This window comes from Stegostoma tigrinum, chromosome 33, assembly GCF_030684315.1.
Source record: "Stegostoma tigrinum isolate sSteTig4 chromosome 33, sSteTig4.hap1, whole genome shotgun sequence".
Taxonomy (NCBI): Eukaryota; Metazoa; Chordata; class Chondrichthyes; order Orectolobiformes; family Stegostomatidae; genus Stegostoma; species Stegostoma tigrinum.
The window spans coordinates 58,568-71,320 of NC_081386.1; the positions used below are offsets into that span (position 1 = coordinate 58,568).

General features: G+C 41.0%; 1 protein-coding gene across 4 annotated transcripts in view; it reads left to right on the forward strand.

The window, feature by feature from the left end:
- The first annotated feature begins 1,611 nt into the window (after positions 1 to 1,611).
- Positions 1,612 to 12,753, forward strand: part of LOC125467113 (protein phosphatase 1 regulatory subunit 1A-like) — a 76,676-nt gene continuing 65,534 nt past the window's right edge. The window contains exon 1 of one of the 4 annotated variants that reach the window (XM_059639258.1): positions 1,612 to 1,873. In XM_059639258.1, the coding sequence (XP_059495241.1) occupies positions 1,772 to 1,873 (102 nt within the window). In that variant the 5' untranslated portion in view covers positions 1,612 to 1,771. The remainder of the gene's footprint in view (positions 1,874 to 12,753) is intronic. The other 3 variants (XM_048562533.2, XM_059639259.1, XM_048562534.2) reach the window with 3 other exon arrangements.

Consider the following 12,753-nt stretch of genomic DNA (forward strand, 5'->3'; position numbering starts at 1 on the left):
TCAGTCCAGGGAAGACGGACAGGTCAAGGAGGTGGGATGAGGTTAGTAGGTGGATGGGGGTGCGGCTTGGGGTGGGAGGAAGGGATGGGTGAGAGGAAGAACCGGTTAGGGAGGCAGAGACAGGTTGGACTGGTTTTGGGATGCAGTGGGTGGGGGGGAAGAGCTGGGCTGGTTGTGTGGTGCAGTGGGGGGAGGGGACGAACTGGGCTGGTTTAGGGATGCAGTGGGGGAAGGGGAGATTTTGAAACTGGTGAAGTCCACATTGATACCATATGGCTGCAGGGTTCCCAGGCGGAATATGAGTTGCTGTTCCTGCAACCTTCGGGTGGCATCATTGTGGCAGTGCAGGAGGCCCATGATGGACATGGGACATGGACATGGACATAATTTAAATCTGTGCCCTCTTGCCCACAATGTTCTCCCAACCTGGTGCGACTAGTCCCCCCCCCCCCCCCCCCCCCCCGGGTTTTAAAACCTTGTATAAACTTCTTTCAAAATTTGTTTCTCCTAAACAAAAAACAAAACCAGACTTAATAATTGTGAAGTCTACAAAAGTCCTGAAAACAGCCTGTAAACAACCATGTCAAGGCTCTTGAAAGTGGATTGGGTCCAGTAATTTCATAGCAGAGAGCACATAAGCTAGATCTACATAACTATCATTTTGTGCCATGCTGGGCTTAGGAATGATTAATTTAGCATTGTTTGGGTAGCTTTGTTTTGATTGTTTCTGGCCAACTCTTCCTTCCCCTGGCAACTAATTGTTTCTGTCATGCTACTGTTTTTGGGGACTGTGCAAAACCAGCCAAGACCTCTAAGCTGTGCTGACAATACTGTGTCTGCCATTGGTGTATTTAATGGAACTGAGTTTAGAGACATTCACTGTACATCTAATTTTGAGATGTTGTGTCGATACTATGGCATTAAGAGGTGTATTTTGCCATTACTTTTTTTTATGAGAAAGGCTGAGACTGAGGTAATGAGCGGTCTGCTCAAAGACAATAAATTTTGTGAAGCCTTGGGATTTTTTTTAAAGTTGGAACAATAGAAATAGCTTGAATGGGTGGAGTCAAAATCCAACAATGAAGATTTTTAGTTATAGTTTTAGTTCTCAGCAATTGCTGGAGTCTTGAAGCTGAATGTGGAAGCTCTTATTCCTCTCTTTGTTATAGCTAAAAGCTGGGGTTCTCTTCCTGCTGCTAGACAGGCTTATTTTATGTAACCCTATTTTACATAATTTGCTTCTACCAAGGGTTTGTTTATGAGATGTTCCGATATTGGAACAGTTAATTTAGTAGTAGGTAACATGTATATATTATTTTGCTAAGCATTTTCTACGCTAGTTATTTTATTTTTATTTTGTCTGTATTTTAAGTGAACTTTTGCTTGGTGTCAAGTAGTTTGACTAAATGAATTGCATCTGGAACACAATACCTTACACTTAGCTTTAGAGTAACCTAGACCGTAGTCTTTCGTTATATTCTTACTATATTTTGTGGGGGTTTGGTCTGGTCCATGACAATATCGATCTAGACAATCTATATATTCTGGACTGGAATTCTCTCATGAGACTGTGTTTGGGATATTTAATCTGCGTGTAACCCTTAATGCAGCTGAACTTTGTACTGTGTGATGACAGTTATTGCCTCGAGTTTGTAATCTGAAACTACCTCGCTATTTAGGGGTATGGAAGAGTGGGAGGGGGAAGAGAAGGCGATGCAGAGACTGGCAGTGCAGCAGCTGAAAGTTGTGCTGCAGACAGTGCAATACAGCTATGAGCAGAACTGCAGATTGGAAAATGGACAGTGATTCTCAGAGAATAAAGTTTGAAGAACCAACACTGGATTTGGGTCTTGACCCACAGATGGCAGAGCAGGTAATTATTATTATTTTTCCTCTCATGATACATAAAGGAATAAGACCCCACATAGCCCATCTAGCAAACAAGCTTAAAAAAAATAAGGCACATATTTCAATTATGTCATGTCATTTACTTAAAATTGTTTTTCTATTTCCGGCAATTGCATCCTCCACGTCAAGTCAAAATTCTGTCAAGTTCCTTTTGTTTTTAATAAGTCGTTTCCAGGTGAAAAAAGTTGTGGTAACCAGAGGACACAAAGTTAAGACCATTTGGAAACAAACATGACTGAAATGAATGTAATGGGTTTTAGTAATGTCAGTTCTGTGGGGGATCTCTGATTTTCAAATGCTGTATGAACAGCTGTTACCTTGCTGTTAGAGTGGAGCAGATTAGACAGATATGCTTTAAATCACTGATGTTGTTTTGACAGACTGATGAAATCATAATGATGTTGTGAGCAAGCAGAGTGCACAGATTTAATACAATTAATTGATGTTTAATGGAGTGCTGAAATAAGGACACAATTGTTTACACAATGATTTACTTCTGATCTGAACAGCATGAAATAAGAACAAAGACCCCTTGGAGTGCAGGTTCATAGTTCCTTAAAAGTGAAGTTGCAGATAGACACGGTAGTGAAGAAGGTGTTTGGTGCACTTGCCTTTCATTGGTCCATCCATTGAGTATGAGACTCCTGGAATACTGTGTTCAGTTCTGGTCTCCCGGTTATATGAAAAATGTTGTGAAACTTGAAAGGATTCAGAAAAGATTTGCAAAGATGTTGCCAGGTTTAGGGGAGTTTAAGCTGTAGCCTGAATAGGCTGTGGCTATTTTCCCTGGAGCATCAGCAGATAAAATCTCGAGTGGCCTGGATAGGGTGAATAGCCAAGGTGTTCACCCTAGGGTAAGGTAGCCCAAAACTAGAAGGTTTAAGGTAAGAGAGGAAAGATTTAAAAGGGACCTAAACGGCAACCTTTTCATGCAGAGAGTGGTGCTTATACGGAACGAGATGCCAAAAGAGCTGGTGGAGTGTGGTACAATTACAACATTTAGAAGGCATCGGGAAGGGTATATGAATAGGAAGGGTTTAGAGGGCCAAATACTGGCAAATGGGATTTCGATTAACTTAGGATATCTGGTCGACATGGACGAGTTGGATTGAAGAGTCTGTTTATCTGCTGCACGTCTCTATAAATCTATATATCTGCTTGAGGCCATTCATTAGCAACGTTTTGATTTGATTAGATCCCCTACAGTGTGGAAACAGACCCTTCAGCCCAACAAGTCTGCACCACCCCTTGGAGCATCCCACTCAGGCCTTTCCTGCTAAACACTATGGGCAATTTAGCATGGCCAATCCACCTAGCCTGCACATCTTTGGACTGTGGGAGGAAACTGGTCCCTGGTGCTGTGAGGCTGCAGTGCTAACCACTGAGCCACCGTGCCGCCCTTAATCAGACAATTGGACAGAGGCTGGAAGATAATAAAGGGCTTATGTAGATGGAACAGTTGCGTGAAGCTAACTAGGTGATTATTTTAATCTGGAAGAGATTTTGAACAGCAGTCCAACACTGAAACAAAATCCGTTGGTTCAGCTGATAAGGCTTTGCGTGAAGTCACATTTCTGAACTTGAGACCTCACCTCAATCGTTTGTTTTTTGACCGACTGTGAATGCAGAATGCAAGAGGTGGCTCCTTGTTTGTTCGGTTTAAGGTTGAACAGTTTGCCTGAGAATGGATACTCCGTGATGATTATCTTTCTTAGACTGCTCAATCCTCAAAAGCAGTGATTAGCTGCTGAGGGAACGGATCTGGTACTGACAAAAACAAAGTTGCTGCATAAGTTCAGCTGGTCCGGCAATATCTGTGAAGGAAAAAACAGAATTAACATTTCGGGTCCAGTGACCCTTCCTCAGAACCCCAGACCCAAAATGTTAATCTGTTTTTTTTCCTTCACAGAGCTTTTCCAGAAACTTTGTTTTTGTTCCTGATTTACAGCATCCGCAACTCTTTCGGATCTTGTACTGAGCTTGTTTAAAAATTAATCAGTCAATGATTAACCATCCAATGCAAAGTACCAGCATGGAAGATTAAATAGCAGGGCTCTTTTTGACACAACAGAACTTTTCCTATTGTCAGAGCAGAAACTTTGAGCTCAATTAATAACCTCACATCGACTTATGTTGTAAAAAAATTAAAGAATTTACAAAAAGGAAAAAAAGTGAAAGCACATCAAGAATTTCTACTTGAACTAGCTGCTAATTTTAGCATTTAAAACATGAAATAACACACCTGAATGCCAGTTGGTGTATGGTAACTTTAAGTGATTTTTGCTGCTGCTCTTAGTTGTGTACTGACCTTGGTAAATTGTACAAACAAGCAAGACAGCCAGCACACATATGGTGATAACAAGGTGCAGAGCTGGATGTACACAGCAGGCCTCGCTCTACACCTTGTTCAGCTCTACACTTTGTTATCTCAGATTCTCCAGCATCGGCACCTCCTACTTTCTCAGCACACATATGGAAACGGGTTAATACAGTGTGGAGCTGAAGGAACACAGCAGGCTGCAGCATCAGGGGAGCAGGAAAGTTGACATTTCAGGCCGGAACCCGACCCAAAGCATTAACTTTCCTGCTCCTCTGAAGCTGCCTGGGTTGCTGTGTTCCTCCAGCTTCACACTGTATTATCTCCAAGTACAGCATCTGCAGTTCTTGATATCTCTGGAGACTGGTTATAACTGGCAAAGAATGATATATAAAAATGACTGGCAATAAAACTGAACTAGGAGACCCAGCTACAAGTTTCACCTGTTGCAAATGCGTGTCATAACAAAATGAAATATGCAAAACTGACAAAAGAAAGGATTCTAAGGAGTGCCATGTGGAACAGTGACTGGGACGCTGTCCCTAATCACTAAATACAGGATTTAATGCAACCTATCCTGGAAGTATTTCGCAACTCGTCCAAAGAAGTACACTGAAATAATTCACAAAGACTAGATTCCTGTTGTCTTAAAATTGTCTGCTCAATTTATGTCTAACAGAGCTATTCAATTCATAAAATTTCATTCTGCTGTTCAAACAGCACTGCAAAATTTAACCTGAGTGATTAAATGCAAAATCTATGGTAAATTGACAAGTTCTGAAAGAAAATGATTGTATTGAATAGAAGAGATAAGAAGGTGTAGAGCTGGATGAACACACCAGGCCAGGCAGCATCAGAGAAGCAGGAAAGCTTTAAAATGAAAAGACTAGCAGGAGTATTTCAAAAATTAAAAAAAAGGGGGCAGCATGGTGGCTCGGTGGTTAGCACTGCAGTCTCACAGTGCCAGGGACCCAGGTTTGATTCCAGCCTCCAGCGACTGTCTGTGTGGAGTTTACACATTCTCCCCGTGTCTGCGTCGGTTTCCTCCCACAGTCCAAAGATGTGCAGGCGAGGTGGATTGGCCATGCTAAATTGCCTGTATTGTTCAGGGATCTGTGGATTTTTGGGGGATGGATTTGGGTGGGATGCTCCAAGGGGTAGTGTGGACATGTTTCCATACGGTAGGGAATCTAATTTAGTTTACCTGATGTCTGGTCCTGTCAGCTTTCCTACTCCTCTGATGCTGCCTGGCCTGCTGTGTTCATCCAGCTTGACACCTTGTTATCTCAGACTCCAGCATTGGCAGTTCCTACCATCTCTGTATTGAATAGAATTCGCTTTGGTTGCAATGGTAAATAAGTGAAAAAAAATGCATTTTGCTAATGGCTCTTTAGAAATAGTTCCTCTAAAATAAGCTGCACCAACTGATGTTTTGCCCTGATGTGTAATTGGGCTGTGACAATTCTGGCTGTTGATTGACTGTTGGCAATGAACATGGGAGCTGGCATTCAGTGTCCTATACAATGACATTGTGACGTAAATCCATAGTTTTGTGGGGTCAATTAATCGTTTCTCATCTTTACTGCCTATATTTCACAAGGCACATTATGCATAAATTGTCTGCCCTCATGACTTTTAAGAGCTTCCAGTAATCCAGGCAGCAGGCCTGAACTCGCTTTATCTTTATAATTTATTTTTAACTGCTTCCTGCCTAAAATGTCGCAGCTTTGATTCACCCTTAAGTTAGCTGCTGCAAATAAATAGGTGGCAAAGTCCAATGAAACGTGCAGCTTAGAAATGTAGCAATCTGCTGCAAGACCAAACACGGAACATCAGACACTCAAACATCAAGAAATGCACCAGACCTACATCATAAGTAAACAAACGAGCAGGGATAACAAGGTGTAGGACTGATGAACACAGCAGGCCAAGCAGCACAGCATCAGAGGAGAAGGAACACTGATGTTTCGAGCCTAGACCCTTCATGTCTTTCTCTGTCATGGTCAGAGAGACTCATTTATACAATGTTGTACAGAAACAAGCAAAGACATACATAAAGATAGCAAGAACTGCAGATGCTGGAGTGAGAGACAACACAGTGCGAAGCTGAAGGAACACAACAGGCCCTGCAGAATCAGAGGAGCAGGAAAGCTAACATTTTGGGTAGGGTTCTGACCTGAAACATCAACTTTCCTGTTTCTCTGATACTGTCAGGCCTGCTGTTTTCATACATAGACTGGCTTCCACACAGACAACTAGTCTTTCTCTCTTTCTGACCCACGCATACACATTCACTCACACATAGATGGACTCACATACTGTCTCGCACACAAACAAACATTAGTCACACATACACAGCAGATCTATCTCTGTCACACTCACATGTGCTCTATGATCCATTAGCCTTTACAGGCACACATGCATATGTGACCTCAGTGGCAATTACATAACGATACAGCCTTTCTGACATACAGATATGAGTACATACTCTGTTTTACATATATGTTTGAATTATATGGCATCTGATATGAGAGTAGGCTATTCCCTAGCTCACCTACAATTTGTTTCACATATGGATGTTGATCATGAGCTCCAAGCCTATCATCATCATCATTAGCCCAACCCACTCACCAAACTTGCTGAACTCCATTGGCAATGGTCTCCCAATGTTGGCAATTAAAATTCTTAATTTAGCTTTGATTAAAGGTAGGAGAAGCTGAGACAATAACCTGAGAGTTTACACCTGCAGCCAAGCTTGTACTCTGTCCTTCATAATAGATTCTATGCATATTTTGAAACAGAAAGCGAGTGGTTATTTACCCTGGCAAGATATGACCTGTGGAATTCTTACTTCACCATAATGTGGGTGGATGCTGCACATGAAAGCCATTCAATTAATGTGCCAGCAGTGATTCAATTGGCACAGACATAAGTCAGAAATTACATATTTTTCATTACTTTACTGCGATATTCCAAGTGCTGCCTTTGTGAAAAGATAGTTTGAGAATTGGCTGCATTTTAGAAAGTACAGTGCTGAGGGAATGCAACATCATGGCCAATAGGGCAATATTGAGGAGGGGAGGGGAAGTGACTACACCAGTGCTGGGCAGTACAGAGGGAGTGTAGCATTATTAGAGGTTGAGTACTGAGGCTCAAAATAAAGAAGGAGCAGGAATAGGTCATTCAACCCTCTATGTCTGCTCTGATGTTGAAGCAAATACTTCATGTGTTAGTGTTAGGTATTAGGGACAATAGAGTAACAGTGTAGTTAAGAAGGCATAAAGATGGTTGGTTTTACCTGTTATGGTATTGATTATAAAATAAGAGATGTCATGCAGCTGTAACAGAATTTTGTCTGGGCCAGAGCTGCAGTACTGTGCAGTTATGGTCACCACACTGCAGGGAAATGATTTGTTTACACTGGAGGGGTACAAAATAGATTCTTCAGGGTATTTCCCATGGGATAGACAGCTATGAAGAGAGGCCGCCCAATCTTCGATTTTTATATTGAGTGGAGAAGGTTGGGAGGGGAGCTGATAGAGATGAATACGTTTACGGGAAGCATAGACAGGTGAACAGAAAGAAGCTGTTCCCCTTAGTTGAGGGATTAATGGCAAGGGAGTGTATTGTTCAAGGGGAAAGCAAGAAGTTTTGATGGAATTTAAGCAACAGATTTTCACCCAAAGGTTAGCGACAGTCTTCAGAGATAATGGGAACTGCAGATGCTGGAGAATCCGAGTCAACAAAGTGTGGAGCTAGATGAACACAGCAGGCCAAGCAGCATCTTCTGTACTCCTAAGATGCTGCTTGGCCTGCTGTGTCATCCAGCTCCACACTTTGTCATCTTAGTGAGAGTCTTGCTCTGTCATTTCCCACTTTAGAAGTTCTGAGTTTGTAACTGGATTTTTGCTGTTCCCTCAGTTGTCTGGGAAAGTAATCAGAAACAGAGAATCTCCACAATGCAGAAGAGGCTGTTCAGCCCCTCCATTCTGCACTAACCCTCTGAAGACCATCCGATCAGACACAGCCCCCCCAGCTAATCCTTGAAATCCTGCATTTACCATGACTAATCCACTTTGCCTACACTTTCCTGAGCACTATGGACAATTTATCATTGCCAATCCATCCAACCTTCACATCTTTGGACTGCCTGAATAAATCGGAGCACCCGGGAGGAACCTACGCAGGCACAGGGGGAATCATGCAAACTCCACACATACAGTTCCCCAAGGCTGGAATCGAGCCTGAATCCCATATGCTCTGAGGTTAACTGCCCACCTCATAAATTAAAAAAGAAACTTGGGTGAGCACTTCAAGTGTCATAACATTCAAGGCTATGGCCCAGTACAACTGGTGTTTGACGTAGAGATAACAACGTGTAGAGCTGGATGAACACAGCAGGCCAAGCATCATCAGAGGAGCAGGAAGGCTGACGTTTCGGGCCTAGACCCTTCAGAAAATTTTCTTTTCTGAAGAAGGGCCCAGTCCCAAAACGTCAGCCTTCCTGCTCCTCTGATGCCACTTGTATTCTGTGTTCATCCAGCTCTACACGTTGTTAACTCTGATGTATGGCATAAGATAGTTCTGGTGGTACAGACTCCATGGACTGAAATGCTGTGTGATTCTATGATTAAAACCCACATTCCTGCCCTTTCCTATCAATCATTTAACTTCTCAAATAATACAAATTATCTACCCCATATTAAAGAAAAATTTAACAGCCGCTTCTATCACATTTTGAGAAAGTGGTTCAAAGACTCAGAGGTAAGGGAGGTAGTGAACTTTATTTCATACAATTGATAAGAATTAAGAAATGAGACTGTCAAAGTGATCAAAAATATTTTATTTAATGTTACAATACTCTTAAATGTCTTGAGTTGAATTCTTGTAAGTCTTATGTATTCAATTACATTGAAATGTCCCCAACTATGATTCTAACACTAATTTTCCAACTCTTACCGAATATGTTGATTATTCTTGGAGACAAACTTCATTTAATCATCAGGTCTTAATTGCACTGTATGAATGTTCAGGTTTTATGAAGCAAATCAACATTCAGTGCTGTTAAAATGTTAAACCAAGGGATGGGAGGTGGGTGATACTGTGTGTGATGGGACATAAGGCCACATGAAGTAAAAGCAGGAGAAGAAGACGTAATATAGTGAACTTGTTCAGCGTTTGAATATAAGCACGACTAATCTTGAATTTAACCTTAATTTTCCAGCCCCCTCCACAAATCTTGATTACACGAAGTTCACTATCCCAATTCTCAAAACTCTCACTGTCAGTGTGTTCATTTCTCACAGTGGTGGGGCATCCACATCCTCCCGCATTGGCATCTAAATACATAGGAGGAGTAACTAATATATCTGTCTTACATATCCCCGGAGCACATGCTCTGTCCTCCCCCAATTGATCATCTGAAATAACAACAGCTGTGAATAGGGATCCAATTCATCTACACACAGATGTACAGCATACTGAATTCTGGGCTTCTCAGCATCACCTTGGACTTGTCTGAGCAAGTCATGGTGCTTGCAAAATCATTGTAACACGCACTGAATACGTATCCAAAGTTACATGCTGGTCAGAGTCAAGCCCGCATGTTCCTACCCACATACCTAGCCCCAATCTTATGATGGAAGTTGATAATAACTATGCATCACCACACCCTCAGTGCAGGTGCAATGTCATTCAGTATGTTTCAAGAAAGACTTTTACATTCATGTTTAAGAGCAGTTAACTACAGATTTTAAATTGCAAATTCCACACAACTGTCAAATATCCAGATGACTTTTACTGATTCACATGTATCAGGAATTCTATTCCAAAACCATTCAGAACACATTATTAGATTGCAGGCTGTTACTCATTCCCAGGATTTAGTTACTCTGTACACAAACCAACTAACCCCCGCTAGTAGATTAGAGCCTTTTTTTCAGGCTTGTATGAATAGACAAAAACTGCCTCTTATTTCCATAAGTCAAGAATTCCATGTTTAAAAAGCATGAAAAAAAACTTTCAAATAGACCTTATTTTGGACTACACATTCAGGTATTGCTCTCTAGACCAGATGATCTCATGAATAGAATTGAATACTTAAGTACTTGAGTGCTATGTACTGACAACACGGAAAGAAGCATTTCAAGCATTCAGACTCAAATCCAATTTGTAATTCAGTATGGGGGAAACAAACTCACTGTGTTATCATTTGTTATGTTCTTGTTAATTACAACCCCTATCTTAGATATCAATATGCATCGCAGCCCCTTGTTGGATTATTCCATGTTTCACTACTGGAAACTTGCGGCTTAAATTTTAGCACACATCTGATCCATGAAATTGATCGTTCCATTTATTAATGCTCTGAATGTTTGAAGTTGGCCCTATCCTGTTCTGTTTATATGTGATATATTTTATTCTATATGAACAAGTACCACCTAAATCAGTTAAACTACAGTCTGTAACCCTCTGTCAGAATCACAGTCAGAGTAATTATAGATTATTCGATCCATTATGCCTACATCAAATCTATTATCAGTGTCAATCTTCTCTCTTTAATCCATACCTCTTCACACGTCTTTGCAGAGTCAAATTTACAAGAAAAGTCAAATTTACTTCTGACAACTTCAATTTACCCTGTCAAAATCTAACCAGGTGATTTTTGAGTTAAGATAGCTAGTAATACAAAATAAGATTGTGAGATTTTTTTTAGGTATGTAAAAAGTAAGAAACAGGCAAGAGTGGATATTGGACAGCAGGAAAACTATACTGGAGAAATAGCAATAGAGAACAAAGAAATGGCAGAGGAACTGAATTAGTACTATGCATCAGTTTTCACAGTGGAAGGCACCAGTAGTATACCACAACTTCAAGAGAATCGGGGGCAGAGGTGAGTGAAGTAGTTGTCACAAAGGAGAAGGTGCTGGGCAAGCTGAAAGGTCTGAAGGTGGGTAAATGACCTGGACTAGATGACTACACTCTGGGGTCTGAAGGAGATAATTGAGGAGATTGTGGAGGCATTTGTGGCAGTCTTTCAGAAAACAATAGTCATGGAAGGTCCTAGAGGTTTCAAAGACAGTCTAATGTAATGTCCCTGTTTAAGAAGGGAGGGGAAGGGAAATTAAACACCAATTAGCCTGACCTTGGTTGCTGGTAAAATTTTACAATCCTAAATACAAGATTGCAGAGTACTTGGAAATGCATGGTAAATTATGGCAGAGTTAGCACAGCTTCGTCAAGGGGCGGTCAAGGCCAAACAAAGTCAGTTAGAATTCTTTGAGAAGGTAATGAGCAAGTGAAGCAAAGGAGAGTCAGTGAAAGTGATCTATTTGTATTTCTGAGAGATCTTTGACAATGTACTGCACAGGAGGCTGCTAAATAAGATAAGAGCCCATGGTTTTGGAGACAAGGTACTGACATGGATAGAGGATTGTCTGACTGACAGAAGGCAGAGAGTGAGGATATAGGTTTCTTCCTCAGGATGGAAACCAGTAACTAGATCTTGCAGGTGAAGTAATGAGGCTACAGCTATTCACATTAAACATTAACAATCTTCATTTGATATGATAAGACTTGATTTATTGTAGAGATGCACACGCACACTTTATACTTGCAGATACATTTTATTTTGTTCAAATAGCTCACAATTAATAGTCAGTTAGTCAATGTGGTACTTTATAAATTCCTACTTTAGAAATAAAACCAGTCTGACTCCAAACCAAAATACAAACAGATTCTAAACAAGGCCTCACCTCTAATGTGTATTGTTTGACATAAAATGTCTTTACACTGATAAAACCTTTATTTTTCTCAAAACAGTAAATTGAAAGGAATTTGGGGATTTGTATATACATATTAATCAATTAAAACCTTCTAGCTGATTAAAGATTTAACAGCATCTTCGGTTTAATCAGTTGTGTGATCCTTTGACCTTTGACTTATAAATTCTGTGTCTGATGCCACCTCTCTCACTAACACCTGAAAAAGGAGCGAGGCTCCAAAAGCTTGTGTTTTCAAATAAACTTGTAGACTATAACCCAGTGCCATGTGATTTCTCACCTTGTCCACTCGTGTCCAACACCGGCACCTCTACACCATATGTACAATGAAAAGATTTGTCGCAAGCAGTGCAGGCAGGTCATAGCAAACAAGGACATACACATCATAGGGCACTTAGACAGAGCGAGGCATATAGGTTACAACTGCACAAGAGTTGCACAAAGCAAGATCAACATTATTTGAAGATAAGCAGTTCATTCAGCAGTCTAATAGGAGGGAAGAAGATGTTCTTGAACCTGTTGGTACATGTATTCAAGCTGCTGTGTCTTCTGCCTGATGGAAGAGTCAAAGCATAATACAGCATAGAAAAAGGCCCTTCAGCCCAAACTGGTCCATGAAGCCAACTCAGCTAGTTCCAACTGCCCGCATTTGGTCTATATCCCCCTCAACCTTCACATTGATCCAAATGGTTCCTAAATGTTGCTATTGTACCTGCCTCAACCACTTTCTCTTGCAGCCCATTCCAT